The 24,655-nt window shown below is 38.1% G+C and overlaps 1 protein-coding gene across 1 annotated transcript; it reads right to left on the bottom strand.

Annotated features, from left to right (window-relative positions):
- Positions 1-253: 253 nt before the first annotated feature.
- Positions 254-24,542, bottom strand: lox (lysyl oxidase). Its single transcript, XM_043711633.2, has 7 exons — positions 23,580-24,542; positions 23,309-23,417; positions 22,336-22,473; positions 13,695-13,851; positions 10,292-10,387; positions 10,094-10,209; positions 254-5,192 (listed from the first exon to the last, which is right to left on the bottom strand). Exons 1-7 carry the CDS (start codon positions 24,328-24,330, stop codon positions 5,186-5,188), a joined length of 1,374 nt encoding a protein of 457 aa, XP_043567568.2. The 5' UTR covers positions 24,331-24,542; the 3' UTR covers positions 254-5,185.
- Between the last annotated feature and the right edge of the window lie 113 nt (positions 24,543-24,655).

Genomic DNA, 24,655 nt, shown 5'->3' with positions numbered 1-24,655 from the left:
TCGGTTTGGATGGTGGCATGTGAGCTACCTGTATCAAAAATATACAATTGTGACCATGGGCTATTATTTTTGGCAGTGGTGAACAAATCATCGTTACTGAATGCCTACTGTTATCATCACTGTGGAACCTGAGATGAATGGTAGACCCTAGTTTACAAAGATCTCTAATTCAATCACTTTTCTAATTTTATATGAATATATGTGTACATATAAGGGTGAATTACATTTTTCTAAGTAAAGCCAAGAAAGTATCACTAGTTGAAAACATTTTTATTCAAGTTAAAGTCTCACAATCTGATATAGGCAAATAACTCTGGATTATAAATCTGCAATAACCATTACATATCTATCATCTACAAATTATTACAGTAACTATAAGCTTCAAGTATAGATACAATATTTCTAGAGATAAAAATTACCTGCAGCTAAAAATTATGAAATTCATCATAAAGCAGATACATATGGTGTTAAGCACCAAAACAGGCTTGTAAACTTAGTGGCATTTCATTTTTTTAACTTATCACTGAGCATATTTCCAGCAATAGCATTTTCTTTGCATTTTGTATGAACCAAGTTTTTCTTTGTAACTAAGTTCCAAATTGAAATAGCATCTTTTGTACTAAGATGTTTATTGTCGAAAATCTTTGAGAATAAAACCCATTACAATGGAAGTTGTTCTTTTATTCAATTATAGCCCACAGCCTTTACCATTAATCTTGACTGTCATAAAATTATGCATTCATGCTAGAGCTTCTTATCATGAAACATTTCCCCAAAGGGCCAATAAATAGAGCTTTTTTGTTTTTTTACATATACTTGGTCAGCCCTGCAGAAGCAATGTTATCTTCCAGAATGATGTTGCACTTCAGTTATTAGCAAGGATCACCAGAATAAGCAACTATGGTATCTTTATCCACTACAGCATGCCAATGTAGGGAAATTATATTCTTCCATATTGTGGTGTTTTTTCAAACACTGGCTTTCTGTCCAATCTCTTTGACACCATTGTATCTGGAAAAATACATCTAGACCATATCATTAAAGGACAGTGTGAAATTGATAACTTGATTATTTTTCAGGTTAAGCAGGTAATTGTGGTACTATTGCTTGCCAACTGTGCATTGTTGATTCTGATGAAATAGTAATGATGATTGACTGGAATAGACTATTTAACTTGGGCAGACAAAATGATGCTTAGAGTACTGTAAATATTCATATTGCCTTTCCAACTAATAATATTAAACTGTCAGGAATTAAATTATTTACTGGCTGTGCAGAAATTTCTTTGGCCAGTTGAAAGATTGATCATCTTCTCCATGATTTAAAAGTCTTTGAAAATATAGACTTTCATGAAACAGACATAGGCAGGAAGTTAAAATTCACTTTATTATCTGTGAGACTCTGTGGGAAGCCTCAGCTGATTTTTACGGCTGGATCTTACTTATATCCTTCCTGTCATCTGCCCACTGATATGCAGCTAAGGTAGGTCAAGCTAAAGTAACTTGGTAATACTTTAGAGGCAGGAGGTAAATCTCAGAAAGGGGAGCTGAGACAACTCTTGGATCAGATTTAGGCCTCCTAGAAAAAGCTGAGGGAATGGAGTGTATGTCTTTGCACAGCCATTTTAATGGCAGAATGGGGGTGGAGGTGGAGAGCAGTCGGTTATAATTTATCCTAATGTTTTCCAGAGTGAGAGGTTCTTGCTTTTATAAATAGAGGTTTCATCTTGAAAAGCAAGTCAATACGCTGAACCTTTACAAATTACGAGTTAGGCCCTATAGCTGGAGTATAACATGCATTACATCTTGGGAGTGATCCCAAATCCGTGGGGAGAGTGCAGCAAAGATTTACTAGATAATACAAAAAATGAAAGACTTCAGTTTTATGGAAAGACAAACAACAATGATTACTCTCCTTGGAGAATGGTTAATAAAGCTGATAGAAATTAGGAGTTTTGATAGAGTAAATAAGGAAAAGCACCCATTTCACTGACAGGACAGTAGATAGTCAAAGGACAAAAATTAAAATAATTAGTGGAAAAAATCAGCGGGGAGGCAAAAGTGCTTTTTTAAAAAAAAAGCAGCTTGTTATAAACTAGAATATATAGCTTGAAACAATAACAGAGGCAGGTTCAAGAGCAGTTAAGGAAATTCTACATATACTGTACTTGGAAAGGAAAACGTGCAAGATTGTGGGGTAAGAGCAGGAGAGTGGGCTAACTTAATACCATTTTCAAAGAGCTGGTATACAATGAAAGACCTATGGTCTCCTATGTGACCAAAACAGTAATTAAACTTAAATTGACTTTTGTCCTTCTCGTTTTGAACTCCAGTATTGGTAATTCTATATACTTTCTAGCTATAGGCCTTACAGTGCTGATTGTTTCAATTCATAATATGGAATAAATACAGGAAAGAAAACAAACATCACCTACCAGTCATGTAAATGCATTAATTTGGATTACCAATGTCAACGTTTCAGTCATACAAGTTTCAGCTTAGCAACTGTGCAACATTTACACATTACTTAAAAAGGAGGGGTTACTTAATAATTTAGGTGGCACATGCAAATGAAAGTTTTTAAAATTAGAAAATTGATCATTTTATGAATCACTTTTATCAGCACTAATTAAATTTATACATTTTTTGGGTACTCAATTTTTCTATGCCTTTAGCAGAGATCTGCTAGGCTAAAATTAACATATGCAGGATGTATTTCTGCTATACATAAACCAGACAATTTATGCAACCTATTTTTGCAGAACTTGCATTCAGTCTATTGAGTGATAGTTGCTCAGACTCGTAAATATACACCATTCTTTTGGTGGAAACGTATGAAGATGATCGAGATTTTGGCTCTCTGATCGCATGCCAGAGAGATTCCTAATTGTCTATTTCTGGGATTGCGTGTCACCTTGTTCTGCTCAGGCAGCTGACTGGACAACAGTGGGTCCTCCTGCTATCAAGAATCATAGGGCTTGCCAAGAGCTGCTGGCAATTCTATTGCGACAGCAGGACCATAATGGAGGTGGCAGCTGCTGCCAGTGGCATGACACCCACCCAATAAAGTGCTGAACCCTAGATCTGAAATGAATGATGGTGGGAGGAGATTGCCAGTGAGGGGGTTCTGCAGGGGCCCCCAGCAGCCTACAAGCAACCCTGCACAGTTTTGCTTTTGTTGCTCCCTAATTAAGAGACTCAGCTAGCGGTATGGTGGAAAGGCTGTCCATGGTGGGCCTTGCTGCCAAACAATTCAACTTGGTGGACTCAGGAAATGGCAGGGACCATATTTATTACCCTTCCACCTCATTAAATGAGTCCCAACCACATACCCCTCCCTTCCCAAGTGTGCCTTGTATCTTCCCCTATTTGCATTGAAGTCATCAATTTGTATAAGTAGCCTGTATTGTTGTACATGTTCTACTAACTATCTCTGTACTTGATAGATATGAATGAAAGATAACCTTCAGTCCATATCTGCCCTGTTTTCTGAGATGCTGGTGATTTACAAAATTGTGACAGCAAGTCATCAGACTTTATATTATTTTGCTGATGGTGTTTTTCTTCACATTTATTTGTATAATTGCCACTAATTCCAACCTGAAGTATTCATGAAGCTGACCAGGAATCCCAAAAGGGCCTTTACAAATTAATTCCAGAGACCTGAAGCTATTTTTGCTTTGATTTGTTCCACATATAAGGTCTTGTCTTTAGTGGTTGAATTGATATTTAAATCCAGTTTTACTTTTCTCCAAATATAATTTAATTGTATTTAAGTCTTCATCTTTTATATTTGCTAGCAACCTTAATTTTCAGAAATTATCCATAAGGATAAATAAGTTGAATTTATTTCTGGAGCCGTCAAAATTTTGCATGAGCAAAAATTGCAGTAAATGTAAACATGAAAATTTACATCAACTTAAATTCAAAATTTACATTTCATTTTCAGTACTAATTTTTAAACGTTGTACTTTAAATAACTGTTAAGATTTGGAACCATTTTCATCCACAGTAAAAAAAAATCTGAGATACTGTAGTTATAGAAATAAACCATCAGTTGAGCATCATGTTCAGAAACGGAAATGTGAATTCATAAGCTCCTTCATTCTTTAGCTCTCTTGTTCATATTTACATCGTTTTATACAAAGACAGTTAGATTTTAGTTACTGTATTTGTAATTCTGCTCAGCTTTTATTGTAGAACAAAAAAGATGAAATGCCTTTAACATTTATTCCACAGGAATAAATTTTAACCACTCATTGAGGAACTTCTGATGAAGAGGTCAGGCTCAAATTTACAAAAAGGCACATAAGCCCTTAACCAATTGAATTAACCCCAATGATGATTTGGGGTCAAATAGTACATAAAACATATATTAACGGGACTCTGAAAGATCTTGAATGCATTGCAGTAGCAACTTAATTTTCTACATCTTTTTGGTGCATCAATGCACAACAACAGACAGAAACAATTCTCATGTTTTAGCTGTAATTATAACGTACTCAGTTATATGTGCATGTTAATAAGGCAATCATCCTGCAACAAACAAAGGATTCATTGTTTGGAATGAAACAGTGGAATGTAATTGGATCACTGTTAAATGTAAACACAGTATTGTGCATAACCACATGTCTTTTTCTAACTCATCCATTTTTTTATGACATATGCCCTGTCCTATGATATTCTGTCATGGTGGTAATCCAGTTGCTATGATATTAAATAATTTTGGGATGGATGACCTAGAATAGTCATGCGCTTATTTATTCTAAAATGTCTATCACAACAGGTTATACATAGTCTAATCACACCAAACGTTTATTAACTCATTCAGCAATAAGATACCATTTGGCATTATTCCCATTGCAATCCTTGGTCCTGGGAGAATGCATCTATGCAAAATGGATGCTAACTGTAACAAGTGACATCACAATGGCAATGTGTAGTGAATGAGTTAAAATGTCAAAATTTGTAATAGTAAAGATTGTTTCCAGAGGTCCCAGTCACAGTGTTACGGGTTTTAAAAAAAATTGTTCTCATAGATTTCAGCATCTCCTGCAAATAATACCTGTTTGGGGCTGTTTAAATTGAAATGGTGCCAAGTAGCCTGAAGCTTGACTTGACTTGTTTGTGACTTGTCAATTTTACCGATTCAATCCATTCTTAAACACATCGTCTTCTTTATGAAGTTAGTATCTGAAAAGAGAAGTTCAGGTCAATTTTGCTCTTAACCAAACACATTACTTACAATGAAGCCTGAAGAAGATGTGAAGCTGTTAATATTAAAATACATTAATTTAAAGAGCCATAATTTCTTGGAATAATTTGATACGCAGAGAAGAAATGTTTTTACGTTTTGTGCATTAAAATGGAATATTTTAGGTATTAAAGGCATTAGCTTCAATGGTTTGAATGCTCTTCCATCAATCTCATTTTAATTTCTTGCATCTGATGATTTCAAAGATTCCATGCCGCTTACAGGCCCTTAATTAGCTTATAGCATAGCAATAACAGTTAAAGAGAAAACAAAGTTGCTCAGACTATCCCATTATAGTAACTCAATAAGAAGTACAGCCACCAGGAGCTGTATAAAAAGGGAAAGAAATGAAGATGCTTTCTGCAATTCAGAGCATTTCTAACTGGAGGATAGTGCTATATTTCATAAAATAGTCACTTCCAAAATCAGATATGTTACTGTAAACTTTTATCTAGTATTTTGAATGCAATACACAAATCACTTCTATTATAATCACTATGAAGCATTTTATAAAAGAAATTCAATTCCTAAGGTACCAATTGAATTATTTTCACACTTTGAAATGTGAGCCAGGAGTGGCACAGTGGTTAGTACAGCGCCAGGGACCTGGGTTTGATTCCAGTCTTGGGTAATTGTTTGGAGTCTGCATGTTCGCCCGCGTGGGTTTCCATCGGGTGCTCCGGTTTCCTTCCACAATCCAAAGGTGTGCAGGTTGGTGGATTAGCCATGCTAAATGCAGGCTAATCCCATGGGATGGGATGCAGTTTGGAGGGTCAATGTAGACTCAATGGGCCGAATAGCATCTATCTGTACTGTAACAATTCTATGAAACTATGAATTTTTTCAAATGACACAGCTTTGTGGGCGGCACGGTGGCACAGTGGTTAGCACTGCTGCCTCACAGCTCCAGAGACCCGGGTTCAATTCCTGCCTCAGGCGACTGACTGTGTGGAGTTTGCACATTCTCCCCGTGTCTGCGTGGGTTTCCTCCGGGTGCTCCGGTTTCCTCCCACAGTCCAAAGATGTGCTGGTCAGGTGAATTGGCCATGCTAAATTGTCCGTAATGTTAGGTAAGGGGGAAATGTAGGGGTCTGGGTGGTTTGCGCTTCGGCGGGTCGGTGTGGACTTGTTGGGCCGAAGGGCCTGTTTCCACACTGTAAAGTAATCTAATGTAATCTAATCTTCCAAGCCTGGGACTCAAAGATCTAGTGGAGAATACATCAATAGCAATAATGGCTGCCCCATAGCTGTTAAATGCTCATGGAGATTCTGGAGGAAATACTATCTCAGAGACTTGCTAGCCAATCTGACCAGGTGACAGTTCATAAGGTCCAACAGTACTAGAAGCTGCAGTGGACAGGATTGAGACTATGAGAAGTTCCCAAAGTCTAAATCCTGGAGTCTAGAACTGGGTAAGTGCGGGGCTCTCAGCAGGGCGAGGGTTTGGTAGAAGAGAGTGAGGATGTTCATGGGAGGCCAGGTTGGGAGGGGATGTATGTCAAGGTCAGACCATGTTGGAGGAGGGGGGGTGCTAATGATGTTGGGCTGTAAATGGAGCACCCCCCCCCCCCCCCATTCTTATTTAAGGCTTGAGGAGGTCACTTTCAGAACACACACCCCTCCATTGCTGAACTTCTCCCACCAGCCTGATCATTTGAGATCATAAAGGAAATAGCCCTTAAGTCAGAACAGATTGGTCACTTAATAGATTGGCCAGTTAACAGCTTTAATTAGCATGCATGAAGATATGCCAAGTGGCCTAGTGCTGTCAACCCAGTGCAGAAAGATCAGGATGGGTGGGAAGAGTTTTACAGATATCCACCTCCACCTGAAAACCTACCAACAGGGAAATGTAAAATTCTATCTGTGGAAAAAATTGTCAAAAGAACCCAATTGATTCAGTTAAGAAGCTGGCCACAGCTACATGAGTTGTCATTTGTAAATCTGGGATAGATAAATTTTTGTTATGGAAAGCTATTTAAGGAACTTAGGCCAATGGCAGGGATATGGAGTTAAGTGACAGATCAGCCATGATCTCATTGAATGATGGAACTGACTGAATGGACTACTCCTGTTTCTAAAATAAATGCATGTTTTAATTATTTACAATGAAAGTAATAGGTGATCGTAACAAAGATCTGGCACTGTATCAGAAACAAAACTAACAGAATAATGTAGCACACAAATGGTATTCTGCTTCTGCACAAGTTGATGATTATATTAGATATTCTTTACAACTAACAATGACAACATGGATTGGGCTAGAACTTTCAAAGTGATGTATAATTTGAGAATTGAAAACTGCTTCCATAACTTCAGAAAGTATGCATGCAAAGCGAAAAGTATCCTTTTATGTAGAGATGTGAGAAGCAAGGAAAGCGTTCAAAAAGGAGGTCATGTCAGCCAGAAGATAGATAGATATTGGTATTTAATAAAGATAAATTAAGAGATGCAAATCTTTAAGGTAATTTTTAAATTATTAACACCAGAGAGTCGAGATATTGGTAAGCCATTTCCAAAAATTCTTTGTATTTCGTTTTGCAACAACTAACTGGTCCAAATGAGCTTTAGTGCTGAGTGTATGTATCTTATCAATACCCTAAGGATTACAGTGGAGGTATTTATGATGGAGGATCACAGAGACACATGAGTGTACAACGTTTACATTTCTAACTGTTGATATATCTGGGTGGGGCAAAATGAACATTGCGGCATTTGTTAGGAATATTTCACAATCATGGTCCTTACCATACCAGAGCTCCAATCCAAAACTGGAGTTATGATAGAAAAAAGTCAAAAAGCGAACTCAGTCATAAGGAAAGCTAGCACTAGAAGAAGGAAAGAGCAGACAGGAGGAATTGCATGCAGTTATAGAGGCTTTTCAAAAAAGGGCATACACAATGACTGCTGAATGGGAACAGTAATCTGGAATGTTTCTAACAGTAATGAATTCGACTTAGTTTGCCTCATGTGATCAAAATGTCATTTGTGATGAGTAAGTTTTACAAAAGTCAATAGAGCTATGAACATAACACAGAAAAAAATCAGGTGCAGAGCTGATTGAAATGGAAGAATGAGTTATACTGTTGACTCTTGCAAAAGCCCATGTGGTTCACGAATGTCCTGCCATCCTTACCTGATCTATGATTTCAGACGCATAGCAATGTGGTTGACTCTTAACTGCCCTCTGGGCAATGAGGGATGTGCAATAAATGCTGGGTCTGGCCAGTTATGCACAAGTCCCGTTAAGATTTTTTAAAATGGTGCTTAGGATAAATAGACAAAATATTTTCCCAGGGGGGAGTCCAGAACTAGAGAGCATAAGTTTCCGGTGAGAGGGGAAAGATATAAAAGAGACCTAAGGGGCAACTTTTTCACGCAGAGGATGGTGTGCGTGTGGAATGGGATGCCAGAGGAAGTGGTGGAAGCTGGTACAATTACAATATTTCAAAGGCATCTGGGTGGGTATATGAATAGGAAGAGTTTGGAGGACATGGACCAGGTGCTGGTAGGTGGGACTAGATTGGCATGGACCGAAGGGTCTGTTTCCGTGTTGCACATCTCTATGACTCTATGACTCTAATTAATCAAGATTCATTAATGTTAGATTAATGTCATCTTTGGGAACAGAATACTAGTGTTTTTAATTGTTTTCAATCTTAGGATTTCAGTGGTAGTCTTTCTCACTCATTAAATATAGTACTAAAGCATTTATTCTATTCACATTAATTTAATTCCAGACATATAAGTGGCACAATAATGATCAGATAGCCAAATCAGTGACATATATTGTGTGTGTTTTAGGCTGTTTTAAGGGAAAGCATGACATGTTTCTAGTAAAACATATTGTAATGCCTGAGCTATTAAGTCTACACAAAGACATATATGTAATCTGATCTAATGCCAAATACATATTTATCTAATAATGTAATCTCATGTGAATTCTTAGATGATTAATTATAATAAAGCATACAATGATAACTTCAGAATTTTTGTGAAGTATTAAAATCTATTTTACTAGTCTTTCATACTTTATTTGTTTCTCACATGGAAATTGATTTTAAAAACTGTTTTGCTTTTGAAGAATATTGAGTACTGATATAATTGCAGTGGATTTAGGATTAGTGTTTTCTTTTAATGTTACAGGACAACCTGAATTATCCGGAATTCGATTATCCGAATACCAGATTATCCGGCAAGATCGCAAGATCCTGATGCTTGGCTAAACTATGTTATCCGGCATCTGATTATCCAGAATTCGATTAACCGAACGAAATACTCCTTGCCCATGTCCTCTGTATATCTCTGTATATCTTTCTTCTAAAATTGCAATATGTCACAGTTTATTTTACACTAGTTTGGATATTTTTATGCAAAGATGTTTGTTTTGATGACAAATTAGGAAATTGCCTAGCATTAATATGTAGCTGTTGGGATTAATTGACTGTGTGGATATAAAGACAAAATATCAGGGCCTTCTTGTAGTGGAGTGGTAGTGTCCCTAACCCTGGCCCAAGAGAACTAGGCTCAAGTCCTGACCTAGAAAAATAGGTTCAATTTTTTAAAAAGGACAAACAGATGATTTACGGCTGGTGATTAATAAATAAAAACAATCATGGGTGATTCATGGTGGGGAGAAAACATTCAGTAGTATGAAAGAGCACTTCTAGATATAGGAAAGAAAGGAAAAAAAAAAGGGGAAACGTAGAACTGATCTATGGATGGAACTGTGAGACTGAAAAGTTGATCAAATCCATCTACAAAGAATTGATTTATTTTCACCGAATTGGTTTGGATCAGAAGTGACCCCTAGGTTTTCTATAATGCCTTAAGCACTTACTGTGCGATTCTACAGCCCGAGGTGTAAGCATGATGGCCTGTATAACGAAGGTCACAACGAACAACATTGTTAGCGTAGTCTGATTCTGGCACCAAATAGCTTGGATTTACTGAAACCTACAGAATGAGGAAAAAAGACATCAGTGACAATTCCAATAATGTTATTCTTCTTCAGGGATGACTGTTTAGTATCACTTACTTTTAGTATGTAGTTTCCTGCCTTAACATCTGTAATATCGATCCATTGGCAGTCAATGTCAGCATTGTAAGTATCATAACAACCTGGACTCAATCCCTGCAAATCAAAGTAAATTTTAGAAAAATATATATTTTAGTATAAAGATATTAAGAAATATGCTTCAAATTTCATTCATATGAAGAGGCTTGATTAGATTAGATTACAGTGTGGAAACAGGCCCTTTCGGTCCAACAAGTCCACACCGACCCGCCGAAGCGCAACCCACCCATACCCCTACATTTACCCCTTACCTAACACTACAGGCAATTTAGCATGGTCAATTCACCTGACCTGCACATCTTTGGACTGTGGGAGGAAACCGGAGCACCCGGAGGAAACCCACGCAGACACGGGGAGAACGTGCAAACTCCACACAGTCAGTCACCTGAGGCGGGAATTGAACCCGGGTCTCTGGCGCTGTGAGGCAGCAGTGCTAACCACTGTGCCACCGTGTTGCCCACCTGTGCTGTGAACATTTTTTTCAAAACCATAAACCACAAATTTCTCCATTTTTAATCCAACCTTTTGGAGAAGTCTTACATTGTCAGCTATCCTTCAGGGATGCTTTGGAACAGTGAAGTTTTTCTATATGCTTGAGATGTTTTACTGCCTATCCCTAATTGACCTGAAGGCATTAAAATGACTTGTGCTACAGGCAAAATTCACTTGTGTCAAGCTAAATAGAGTGGCTGGTTCCTGAAAGACATTAGTGAACTAGTTGGCTTGTTTAAAGAAAATCAGGAAGTTTTCCTGACCATTTTATATAGCAGTTAATACAATTTTGACAGAATTTGCATTTATAACCTGTGTACTAGTCCAGGAAGATAACCAATACATGTTCAGGCACTTGACTTTTTATTTGGCTGACGAATTTGACTAAAAGTGATTGACACAAGTGCAAGCATGATAGAATGAGTCACTATATATTAAAACTGTTTTGTACCTGAGAGTAAAAGTTTAAAAATTTGGACTGTCTAATAAATTTTAATCCAATATTTCTGTACAATGTGTTTTCCAGTGATCTTTTAAAAGTGCTCGACCACAAAAGACTAGAAAAGAGAATTGAGCACCATTTTGTAATTCAATATTCTTCAAAGGAAATTCATGTAAGTATTTTTCTATTTTTATACCTTCTTATGTATATAACATTAACTTAACTCTACTGAATATTATGCTCCATAAGCTTTTTGTTTCAATCATGACAACATGTCACATTCATTGGAAGACTCTCAAATGAATAACAATGATCCCATACAATGGATTCAGAAAATATTAGATCAAAACCAACGCCTGAGTTAGCAGCAAAATAACAAGCAAATGTGGTTCTCTGCTTCTACCACTAGAGTTAGTTTTTGGAAGTAAGTTGCTGATGTTCAATATGCCATGTACTGAACTCAGCTGTATATCAAGCCAGGCTCCTTACAGCCATACTGAAGTTGAAGAAATTCTGTAAGTCATCTGCAAATAATTGAAGCAATTTTGCTATCACTGACTTGCATGGATCTTCCCCATCCATTGCTGAGTAGCTGCAAATATAAATGTTAGAACAATATTCATCTACATTCTTTGTCCAGATAAAAGTAATTCAGAAGGAATGAATCTGACCAAGTAATCGTTCGCTAACTAATTGTTTTTAAATTGTAACCCCGCGTGAATTATAGGAAGCCTTATTATATTATAAAATTAATGGTAAATGTCAATCAAGCAAGTCACTGCTATAAAAACCTACAATGTAAAAGCTTTGTAACCCCATCACAGCAATTCTAGTCCACATTTCAGACGTGTTGGAGACCTTTTTCTGTTTATCCAAAGAACATGATATTTCTGTCAAGCTGATTCTAGGAATTCCAAACATATTGCAAAATTAAATTTCCTTAACCATTTTGACCTGATTCTCTTGTTCAATATATAAATTATATGCAAAGAAAACACATAAAGAATCATTGTTAAAATTGAAAATTGCAATATCATTTATTAAAATAATGGGGGTGGCACGGGGGCTCAGTGGTTAGCATTGCAGCCTCACAGTACCAGGGATCTGGGTTCGATTCCAGCTTCAGGTGACTGTCTGTGTGGAGTTTGCATGTTCTCCCCGTGTCTGCGTGAGTTTCCTCTGGGTGCTCTGGGTTCCCCCCACAATCTAAAGATGTGCAGATCAGGTGAATTGGTCATGCTAAAGTGCCCATAGTGTTAGGTGCATTAGTTAGAGGGGGGGTGGCTGTGGATGGGTTGCTCTTCGGGGGGTTGGTGTGGACTTGTTGGGCCAAAGGGCCTGTTTCTACACTGTAGAGAATCTAAAATTGGCTTTGAGAAAAGCTAAGCTCTGAGTAATATACTGAAATATACATATAATATATGAGACAGCAGAACAGTGGTACTGTCAGTGGAGTAGGAATCCCAAGGCCCATGCTGATTAACGAATTGAAAGCTTGTCTTAGTAATTGTGCCATGCAACTACATAGATTATTGTAAGAGACCATCCGGTTCACTAATGTATCTTAGGGAAGGAAATCTGCTGTACTTCAACAAAAGTAAAATCTTGCAGATGCTAGAGATCGGAAATAAAAACAAAGTACTGGAAGAATTCAGCAGGTCTGGCATCATCTGGAGAAAGACAGAGTTAATGTTTCAAGTCCATGAGGAGTGAGGGCCACATCCCATGGAAAAAGAAGAAAAGCAGAAGATCAGCAATTGTAAAATGCCCATTTCCTGGATTCCTTGCAAATCCTTTTCCCACTCTACCTGTTGTGATTTTTTTATACATTAGTAGGATATTAAATTTTGTTGTAAATAGAAACAATAGCAGTCTCGAGATCAATCCTTTGGAGTCCCAAATTGACATTTCCATATCAACTTGGTAGCATTTTTTGCATTTATAAAAAAAATTATTTTAATTCCTTTGGAGTCTTTCATCACCACACGACCTACCCAAAGGGCTTTAAGCCAAGTTAAGTACATTGATGTGTTAGTGTAGGAAACCCAGCAGCTAATTTGTGCACAGCATGCTTCTGCTAACAGCACTGTGATAATGACCAAACAATCTTTGTCTTGTTGATTGATTGGCTAGGACACAGGGGATATTTTTTCTTCCTTTTCAAAACACCCACCTGAGGAGTGAGACAGACCCTTGTTTAAAATACAATAAATCTGAAATACAATACCTCTGATGGTACAATACTTTCCAATCTGTTTGACTGGACTACCAGTCTTGAATTTTGTGCTCAAATATAGAATGGGACTTAATCCCACAGCTTTCTAATTTAGGTGAGTATGCTACCATTTGTGCCACAACTGATATACGTTAAAGCTATTTATTAGTCAACTTTGATTGGTAACTGCATAATATTATTGATTTTTCACATACCTGTGAATGTGCTGTACAAGCGTATCTTCTGTAATACCCATAATCACAAGAGGTGTCCTCCAGACAAAAACTGGCTTTGTGTCCTTCAGCAACTTTTCTATGTGTGGTGGCATCCAAGAGATCATAATGGCTGAATTCATCCATGCTGTGGTAGTGCCTATGATTAAAAAAAAAACTGCAGTACTACTGTGCTTAAATACAAATAACAAATAACATTATTGGAATCTCAGTACTCTATGGCTGTAGATGTTAACTAGTTAAACTCCAACTATACTTGGGCATATATTTGGGAATACCTAAATTTCTGCTCGGTCAACTTGTGCCGAAGCCTTCTTGATTTGGTACATGGTATGTTCCACCATGGAGAGAGAGAGAGAGAGAGAGAAAGAGCCTTATGTACATGATCTAATATTCTGGAAATTCTACCTGGCTGGATTGTTGAGTGGGTTAATTTGGAGGCTTTAAAATTGGTATCTGTTTCTGTGCACGCTAGCCAATCAGTCAACAAAAAGCAAAGCTGTAGTTACAGTTTTCCCTTTGTAATTACTGTACATTGAATTCCAAGCCTATATAAAGAAATAGATAAAAAGCAGATTAACATAAAGCAGAACAGGAATAATGAATCATACAGCAGAGTCTGTGAGAAGATTTGTAGCTCAGGTGCTCATTGTTGTGGTTCTGTTCGCCGAGCTGGGAATTTGTGTTGCAGACATTTCGTCCCCTGTCTAGGTGACATCCTCAGTGCTTGGGAGCCTCCTGTGAAGGCTTCACAGGAGGCTCCCAAGCACTGAGGATGTCACCTAGACAGGGGACGAAACGTCTGCAACACAAATTCCCAGTTCGGCGAACAGAACCACAACAATAATACAGCAGATTGCAAAGGTGATCTGGCAAGTAGGGCTGCAAGGGCAAGTCAAATTAAGTTGTGAAAGAAAATGTCATTATTAGCTTTGACTAAATAGTTTGCCAACTGAACTATTTGGTAATGGGTTATGAATATTTTTAACTAAAGTTATGTAGCAATTTAGTTATAATATTGAATAGTTGCACTTTCATACGAACAGGAGATTTTTCTTCAACAATATTATTTTCATGAAAGAAAGACTTGCATATATATTGAGCTTTTTGAGATGTTCCAAATTGGTTTCCAAAATGAAGTACTTTTGAAAGGAGGATTCTGCCATAAAATAGGAAATGCAACAGCAAATTGGGCACAGCAAGCTCCCACAATATGATAATAACTAGAAATGGGGTGTCACTTTATTTTTGAGCAATGTTATCGAAATCAAAGCTCTGTTTGTGCCAAAGCTTCCAACTAGCTTTGGAACCTCTATGTTTACTACAGATCAGACAGAGATCTGCACACTTATCTGGTATGTAACAGCCAGAAAATAATGTTTCGTGTACAAAGTCACACAAAGACCTACAAAGAAAATGATTGCAGAAAACATTGTTCCTTTTTACAATAGTCGCTTTTGTATGCTTAGTTTAAATGTCTCGTGTGAGCATTGGAATAATGTGATTGAGAGGATAAATGGGCAGGTGGGTAAGGTAAGTGGATAAGCTGGGCAAGGCTGTAGGTGGGTAGGCTAATAGATGCATGAGTTGGCAGTGTTAGAATGGCAAGTTTGTCTGGAGAAGTAGTCAGGTTGAGGAGTCAGATTGAGGAAGAGCAATAGTTTGATCATGAAAGGGTACTCATGTAAGGGAGGTAGTCACTTTACTGGCTGGTCAGGTCAGATTGAGAGGGGTCATTGGGTGGTGAGGATAGTCAACTCATAGTCTGATGATAATACGGTATCCAGGTTGGCATTTGCGTATGGTGGGGGTGGTATTCAGGTCAAATCAGGAGGGGATTGGGGCTTAGCATAGTCAAAACAGGTAGTTGATGGGTTCAATGTATGCAATGATGGCAGTGGTGGTATGGGCAGTCAATTGTGTAGTTACCCAGCAGTTAGACGAGGACCACTGTTTCCAATGTTTCTGGTTAACTATCCAGTTAAGTACATCACAATTGCTGAAATCTCAAACACTAGTTCATAGTCAGGCACTTCTATGGGGGTCCAAGAGAGCAGGGTATTTACCCATCAGGAGTTCAAACATCTGAGCAATTTCTATGAAAGTAAGTACATTGGGTCTTTGGATCCTTGATACATCTCATTTCCAATGTTCCAGAAGTTCAAAGATCCGGGCACTATTTGTCATAATAACAAGATTCCCCAAAATCTACAACTAGTACCTTAGAAATCTATTTCACAAATGAGAAATTAAACGTGTGCTGCAAACTCTTTCTCCCAATTTTCTGGCCTTTGCTTTTCCATGTGCCATAATGTCATGGTAACTGGTGATTGGTTTGTCAGTCATTCCCTGTCATCTTTGTTGCTCTTATTCAGACTTCCATTTGAGTCAGAAAGCTGTGGCTTCAAGTCCAACCATGGAACAAGGGCAGAAAATTGAAGATTGATAATACTTCAGTGCAGTTCTGAAGGAGTGATGTATTTTCAGGGATACCATATTTTGGTTGAGACGCTAAAGTGACCTTGTCTGCATCTCAAGTTAATGTAAGAGATCCCAAGGAGGTTACCATGAAAATTTGAAAAATATTTATCCCCTAATTGATGCAACGAAAATAAATAAATTATCTAACTATTATCATATATCTGTTTATGGGAAATTGCTATGTGCAATCTGGCTGTATGTTCTCAGCATGACATCAGAATTAACCATATATCACCAGATTTGGCTTGATTTTGCCAAGTTCTCTCAAGCATCATTCATCTCTGTTAAGTAGCATCCATTACATAGAGGTCATCCAAACATTTTCCCAGATCCTTCCTACCTAAGCCCTGAATTTGCTGTTAACTCAAGTCTTCTCCATTTTAATCCCCTCTGCAATAATCTTTCTCCTCAACCATATTCCCATTATTGCTTTAGGACATTCAGGAAACCTATTCTTCCAAGTTTCTTAACAACTCAATGCCCTATTTAAGAAAAGCTAAATTGCTTCCGATTGTATCAAAATTAAGTGGCTGCTGATCTGTCATAGAAAGTGTTTGAAATTCTAGCACCAGAGGTGTAACTTCTGCCATCTCCTATAAAGGGAAGAATCAGTGGAGACAAAAAACACTGCTTCTGAACATTGCATTAAGTACTATCGTAGTGCTAACCCCACATTACCAATACAAGTGCCAAAAGACCTGCAGCTGTAAACCTAGCCAAGAATGTTGGTACTTCCAGGCTGGAAGCACCAAAATGGTGTAATCAGTATTAAGAGATTGAAATGTCAAACAGGATTATTTGTTTTAGATATTTTTAATCACTCTGCTCAGACATGTTCACTCATATCTAGGGCAAATGAGATTTGAACTCAGGCCTTCTGCCCCAGAAGCAGAGACACCCCAACAGTGCTACAAGAGTCTTCACTTAAATGTTCTTTCATACTGCCCTCCCAACGCCAGTTTCTTTGTACATTCTTTAACTTTATTGATTTGTTGTTAAAGATGAGAAGTGTGGTAAGAATCTGATTTTATTTTATATACTTGCATCTGGGAAGTGAAACATTTTCAGGGACATTGTCAGACAAATCAGTCCCGGACTATTTATTTCAGCTATCAATGTTTCAGAATTAAAATCTTCTGTCCATGTATTACTGCAAATAATTAGAATTAAAGTTTCAAGTTTAATTCTTTATAATAGATTAGTTTAGATGACACAGTAGTGTGGAAATTGGAACACCAACACCACCATGATGCCATGAAGTAATTTCTTGATCTCAAGTTAGTTTTCATAGGCAAGTGCAGGGTGGATACTAGATAATTGCCGAAAGAGATAATTTTAAATTTGGGTGGAGAATCACCTTACTTAAGAGCGTCAAAGGACTTGAAATAAGTATCTAGCTTGCTCATAACTGTATAAAGCTAGAAAGACAGAATAGGAACAAAAATTTAAGTTTACCCAGATTATTTTCTAAACAGATTGGCTTTGACCTTTGCCAGAGTAAACTGCTGACATATTAAAACCTCTAGTATGTTAATACCCTCTTTGTCACCATTGCCAGATCAACCGATTCATCTTTGTGCATGGCTGATGTTTTTTTCCATTATGGATGCCAACACTACTCAATCCAAAAAGCCATGATTTTAATCACTGAAGTTTTACTACAGAACAATTAGCCTCCCAGTATTCCGACACATGGAATATTTTATTTTGATTATATGTTTAGGAAATATACGGGAAAACAAGATATTCCTCATTATTTTATCAATCTGCATATTAGAATAGCTAGGGCACAAATGCAAATCACAACCAAATCTAATGAGAGACTACACATTAATTAATCATTATTGTCTAATTTTCCATTGTTTTCTATGTTGTTTTTAGTTTTTCACTTATCCAATTATCAAAATTTCTGAGTTTTTACCCTATTAAGTACCTTAAGCAATTTATCGTTTGACTGATATTCATCTAGCCAATAAAATCCAGGTAACCAATGTTTTGATCAATATCTTTGTTGCTTCTTGTAAAAAATGAGCTTGTTGCTTATTTCTTTTAAGAAAAACTGTCAATCCCTTAATCTCAAGAGAGCATGTTTTTGAAATGCATATGTATCAAGAACAACTAAAGCCAATTAATAGCATTCACCCATTAACACAATTGAAGCAGCAAATGCTCCTATGTCAAAATGCAATAATTCAAGGTGCAATGCACAGTACTTTTGTGAAATGGCTGAGGAACTAGCTGAAAAGGCACTTTGCCCTCAAGATTCTCATAGTCCTTCAACAGTGACAGCAGAGCCAAGTCAAGTCACCCATTGTGTATATAGAGCAATAAAGAGATTAGATATAGAGAGATACGCATCCACATTTAAAAACATGAAAGAAAGGCTAAATGAAAATGACAGAGGGGCAAGCAGCAACTATGCTGCTGAAATTGAGGAATACAGCTAATGATAGTTTGAGAGTCTAGAAGTGGGGATGTAAGAAAAATAAAAGCTGCCAATGCAGCATACAGTTTATACATGAAATCATATTCTGAAAGTTCTTAAAAATATGCTGAACTAAATCAATGATTTTTGAAAAGCTTCTATTCACTCTTTTCCTTGCAGTGTTCAGCACTGTGTATTATAAGTGACAATGTTTCAAACTCTACCTCATAAAGCAGTTGAAATGCTTATGAATCGATAAAGTGTGGCGCTGATAAAAGCACAGCAGGTCCAGCAGCATTCGAGGAGCAAGAGAGTCAATGTTTCGGACTTGATCCTTCATCAGGACCTGATGAAGGGTTAAGCCTGAAATACCAACTCACTTGCTCCTCAGATACTGCCTAACCTGCTGTGTTTTTACCAGCGCCACACTTTATCAACTCTGACTTCTCCAGCATCTGCAGTCCTCACTATCTCCGAGATGCATATGAGAGAAAACAAACTCTTCTGATTTAATCCCACCTGTAACCCACTGGAATCCAAGAAGAAAATTCAGATAAATTACCCTCATGCTGTTAAACATTATTAAATATATTCATATTAATAGGAGGTGTAATACCCCTCTTCCTTTCCTCAGTGGTCATATCACAGGTCTGGGCATTTTAGGTCAGTCCCACACTGCACTGCAATATCATTTTAGGACAACAAATAAAAGGAAAGATGGCCTGTGTATCTTGGACCCATTTGAGACTATAATGGAAAATAAGAAAATGTCAAACATTACTGTGAAGTATTAGAAGGATACTTTATGTCTATCTTCACAGTAAAGAGCACAATAAATATTTTCAAAATAATGGGAAACCAAAGGTGCAAGGAGAATTAGGAAAGTAAAGACAAAAATCAGTGTAATTAAAGACTTACTGCAGGTGAAACTAGTGGGAATAAATAGGAACAAATCCTCTGAACTTGACAATCTGTAACCTAGAATTTTTAAAAATGATAGCTGCAGAGACTGTGGATACATTAGTTTTGAGCTACCAGATTCCTTAGATTCTATATAATTCCTAAGGCTTTAAAGGATTTGAAGCAAATGCAACTCTGATATTGAGAAATAAGAGAGAAGTTGGTATTATAGGCCAATTGACCTACCGTTAGCAGTAATGCCAGAGTGTGTTATTAGGGTTGTAACTTAGAAACTCATAACATGATCAAGAACCATCAACATGGATTTGTGAAAGGGAAATAATATTTAAAAACCTTTGGTGTTTTGAGAATGCAACCGGTCAGATGGATAAGAAGAAACCAGGGAATGTGGTATATTAAGACTTTCAAAATGTACCCAGTACAAGTTTCACACAAAATTAAGATCCATAGAATTGGGGGTAATATATCAGGATGGATTGAGGACATGCTAATTGACAAAAAGCAGATTGTCGGAATAAATGGAATAATTTTGGTTCGGCGAGATCTAAATTGTAGTGTTTTACAAGGATCAGCCCTTGCTTATCCACTATTTGCAAACCATGTAAATTACTTGAGGGAACTGGGTGTAGTTTGTCCATGTTTTCTAATGATACCAAGTTAGTTGGGAAAGTAAATAATGAAATGGATGCAATGAAGTTGTTTAGGGATCCAGACAGGTTGAGTAAGTAGACAAGAATTCTGCAGATACAAAGTACCAAAGTATAAATTTATCACTTTGGTACAATAAATGAACAAGAATACTATTTTGTAGATGTAAAAGACTTGGAAACATTTGCATTCAAAAGGGCCTGAGTGTTCTACACATGAATTAGAAAGTTAATATGCAGTTACAACATGCAATTAGGAAGGCAAATGATATGTTAGTTTTCATTACAAAGGGATTTGAGCATAAGAGTAAAGAAGTATTATTACAATTACACAGAGCATTGGCGAGGCCACACCTGGAATATTTGAGCAGTTTTGGTCACCTTGCCTAAAAAACAGTATACTTGCCCTTGAGGGAATGCAACAAATTTTCATCCAGGTGATTATTGGGATGAGGGGATTATCCTGTGAGGAGAAATTGAGTAGACCAAGCCCATATTTCTCAAAATATGGAATAATGAGAGGTGATCTAATGGATTCAAAACATTTTTCAGGGACTGGATAGTGTACATGAGGAGAAAATGTTTCCATTGATGAAGAAATCTAGAATTCGGTGTCACAACCTTAGAATCAGGAGATGGCCATCAAGATGAGAATTTATTTTCAGTCATCATTATGAATCTTTGAGCGCTTGTACCCCAAACAGCTGTGGATACTCAGTAATTAAGTTTGTTTCAAGCAAGAGGTGAATTGATTTTTGAACACTGGGAGAATTAAATGTTTTAGGGACAGTGCAGGAAGGTGGAGTTGAGGTAGAAGGGCAGCCATGACCTCGTTCCATAGTGAAGCAAGCTCAAAGGCCCACACCTGTACCTTTTTTGTTGTTTATATGTTCTTAAAAAAGATGAACATTTGTCAATATTTTTGAAATAATGTTCTTTGGAATACATATCCAATCATAAGGACTTTGACTTTAAATTACAAAAGACCACACCTACAAAGATGCAGCACCCATCAATACCAACTAGAATCTAAGGTGGAAATCTTGACTCAAATCTTAGAATGAGATTCCCAGTTATATCATGCCATTCCAGCAAGGACTCTATCATGCTTCTTAAACTTGAATCCAGTTGAATCAGAAAAGTAGAGAATAGCACACCTGCACCACAGCAAATGAAGGAAGACTAAAAGGGAGAGATGGGAAAATTGCCTGAAAGTATGAGGATGGTATTGTTTTATTTTGTTTAGTTAATCTAATGTCTTTAGAAGGCATTGCTACAAAACATACATCATGTTCAGGGATGCAAATTGATCTGCACGCCCATGAATTCCTAAAGATTAGTGTGCAGGTACAGCAAGTAATCAGGAAAGCTAATAGGGTGTTATAATTTATCACAAGGAGCATCTGAATACAAAAGTTGGAAGGTTATGCTTTATGCAGGACACTGATGAGATCGCATTTGAAATCCTGTACACAGTATTAATCACCTTATTTAAGTAATTACATAAATGCATTGGAGTCAGTTTAGAGAAGGTTTATACAGTCATAGAGTCATACAACATGGAAACAGACCCTTTGGTCCAACCAGTCCATGATGATCATGTTCCAAACTAAACTAGTCTCACTTGGCCGATATCCCTCCAAACCTTTCCTATTCATGAACTTATCCATTAATACCTGGAATGGGCAGTTTGTTTTATGAGGAAAGGTTGGACGAGTGAGTTTAGAGGAGTAAGAGAGCAACTTGATTGAAGAATATAAAGTTATGAAGGTTCCTGATGGGTAGACATGGAGAAGATGTTTCCTACTGTGGGTGAGTCTCGAATAAGGGTGGCTGTTTAAAAACTTCCACTCGAGGATTGGGAGTCTTTGGAACTCCTCTGAGAGGTGGTGAAACAGAGTCCTTCAGCATTTTTAAGGCAGAGGTCTGTGAATTATCGTTAAGAAAGGAGGTGAAAGGTCAGGGTAGGGAGGAATGTGGACTTGAGGTTACAATGAGATCAGTCACCATCTTATCAAATAGCAGAGTAAGGGTTATGACGGGCTGAATGGCCTCCTTCTGCTCCTGAATGGTATGTAAGCATGTATCTTCATAACTGTTGAAATGCGATCATGGTAGGGAGCGCATATTATCTGCAGTCTCCACTTACCGGTGACAACTGTGCCATTCCCATGAGTAACGAGGTCGGCTCGGTAAAAAATCTGCTGTGCCTTGGTTCTTCACTCTCTGTGGGAATCTTAGCAACACTCTCATATCATAGTCCCTGATGCTCGAACTGTAGGCTGAGCTATAAGGAAACGTGGAACAGGGGAGAGCCATCGTCACACGGTGAATCATAAACTTCTTACTTCCCAAAAATCTCCAACGAGAGTTCAAAGAGTGACATTTTCGGGGTATAATTATATCAATAACCCTGCCTCACCTGGAAAACCGGGCAGTTGTTTTCAAAGCTTTAGCGAGGTTACAGTTACCGCTATAAGTTTACAATTATGAGCTACACTTCGACAATTAACTGGATTTTTAAAAATCAAGTCAATTCGCATTTAATAACTTGACGTGTTCATTATTATCACTTGAACAAGTCAGAATAATATATCCAAATGAGTTAGGTTGTTTGAGAAAAATGTGACTTAAATAAAGATTGTTAAAAATGTAGTCCCCTACACGGGCACAGAACACACCCCAGAATGAGAACGGCTATAATTCAGAACCTCATCCAACCCAGCAGCTACCGCAGCTGTGAGTTCTCTCAGTCTTCAGTTTTCCTTAAACTTTCTAAATCCTCACCCCTTAACTCTGGATTCATTAATTCTGTCTCCGAATTTGCGTCAAACCACAGCACACCCCGCGTTATCGTTTGTACAGCTCCACCTGCTAATATCCCTATTGTGTCGGAGTCTTGTTTATTGACCGTTCCATTATAAAATGATGTCTGCAAGTTTACGAGTTTTGTTTTAACAAGAACTCTGGATGGGGTCGGACAGGGAAATTAAAAACAGAAAGCATTGCCGGGCTGTGAGAAGCTACACACTGGGGAATGACGCGAAGGGAGAAGAGGGTTTGAGGATGTAACTGTGATGCAAGAAAACCGGGGCACATGGTTCTGATTATGCAGACTGTACCTTGCCAAGCAATTTTCCTCTGCGGCACATCTAAGGTTGTACATGTGCATCTTCTGAACGTATGTTGAGACTTGAATATAGTATGGATCTGGGATTAAATCTGGTAAACCTAAAATAAAAAGCATGGATTTAATTCAGTTCCTTATTGAAACAAACACGATGCAGATTATAAGTGTATTTGCAAGCAATGAATTGCCCCTCTATTCAGTAACAAAACCTTCGATGCTCTACTCTCTAAGAAAAACAGTTGTAGTTTTGTGCATCAGCTTACCATGCTGGAAATATCTGGTGCCGTACCCAGGTCTGCGGGGGCGAACTCTGGGTCTCTCGTATGTGTCGTAGTAATTGTAGTAGGGGTTGTCATCGGTTCTCTTGTAGGGATTGTAAGGGTCATCCCCGACCATGACATCCGCGTTGGCAGTCCCGGGAAGGCTCTGGCTTGACCTGTTTTGGCCAGATGCTGGTGTCTCCCTGATACTATCCTGGTCGGTAGAAGCTGGAGTGACCCTAGCCCCTTGGCCGGTCACTCCACTGGATCGAGCCCCAGGCTGATTCCGGGGGCCGGATGGTCTCGGATTGCCGCGGCTTGAGTCTCGCAACGGGTGAGTGGCGCCGGACAAGCGGGACTGGGATCGGGATAAGGACGAGTCCCCGCGTTGTCGGACTGCGCGGGCGCCGGAGGTGTTTTGCGAGGACTGTGCTCTGGAAGATGTGGGTGGCCTCCTGGCATTGCTGTCTCTGCCGCTGCCCACCGTGCTGTTGGTGTCACTGTCACTCAGTAAGAAGAGGCGGTTGCTCCCGCTGGAGCCCTGGGGCGGCTGATACTCGGAGCCCAGGCTCAACAAACTATAAACGCGTCCGTTGTTTCTCCACTGAATCCGTTGGCGCCAAAGAGCGCCCGCAGAGCTGTCCTGTTCTTGCTGCTGCTGCTGCTGCTGCTGCTGTCCATCGATCTCTCCAACCAGGCAAGTCAAGTAAAGACCAAAAAGTTTCAGTAAACACATTAATGTTTGATAATTCATCTTTTAAGTCAAACGAGGAAAAATTGTAACTTCCCAGAAGATTCTTTTTTGTCAAAAGAAGTCTATATTTCCATCAAATATATTTTAAATGTAAAAGTTAGTGTGATTCTTTAAACATTATATATATATATGCACACACACAAAAAAGATACCAGAGTATTCAAAATCTGGCTTGCCAAAAGCTGCAGCTGTATAGAGTGCCTCACATTTTCTTGGTACTGTCTGGAGTGGAGAAGGAGGAAGGGATTTTAAAGTTGCTGGCACATTCGCAAAGTTACACAACCTGCTCCCAGGCTACTCGCTATTTGTTCACGTAATGCCTAGG

This window comes from Chiloscyllium plagiosum, unplaced genomic scaffold, assembly GCF_037043375.1.
Source record: "Chiloscyllium plagiosum isolate Xiang-an unplaced genomic scaffold, Cpla_swu_hap1 HiC_scaffold_2, whole genome shotgun sequence".
Classification (NCBI taxonomy): domain Eukaryota; kingdom Metazoa; phylum Chordata; class Chondrichthyes; order Orectolobiformes; family Hemiscylliidae; genus Chiloscyllium; species Chiloscyllium plagiosum.
This window is presented reverse-complemented; position numbering and strand designations above follow the sequence as displayed.

What these genes read in the sequence shown, in the direction of transcription:
- lox (XM_043711633.2), bottom strand. Translation starts at nt 24,330, where the DNA reads ATGAATTATCAAACATTAATGTGTTTACTGAAACTTTTTGGTCTTTAC. An exon ending in CACCAGATATTTCCAGCATG is followed by an intron (nt 23,418 to 23,579) that starts GTAAGCTGATGC and finishes TTTTTATTTTAG; the next exon opens with GTTTACCAGATTTAATCCCA. An exon ending in GAGGAAAATTGCTTGGCAAG is followed by an intron (nt 22,474 to 23,308) that starts GTACAGTCTGCA and finishes GTTTCCTTATAG; the next exon opens with CTCAGCCTACAGTTCGAGCA.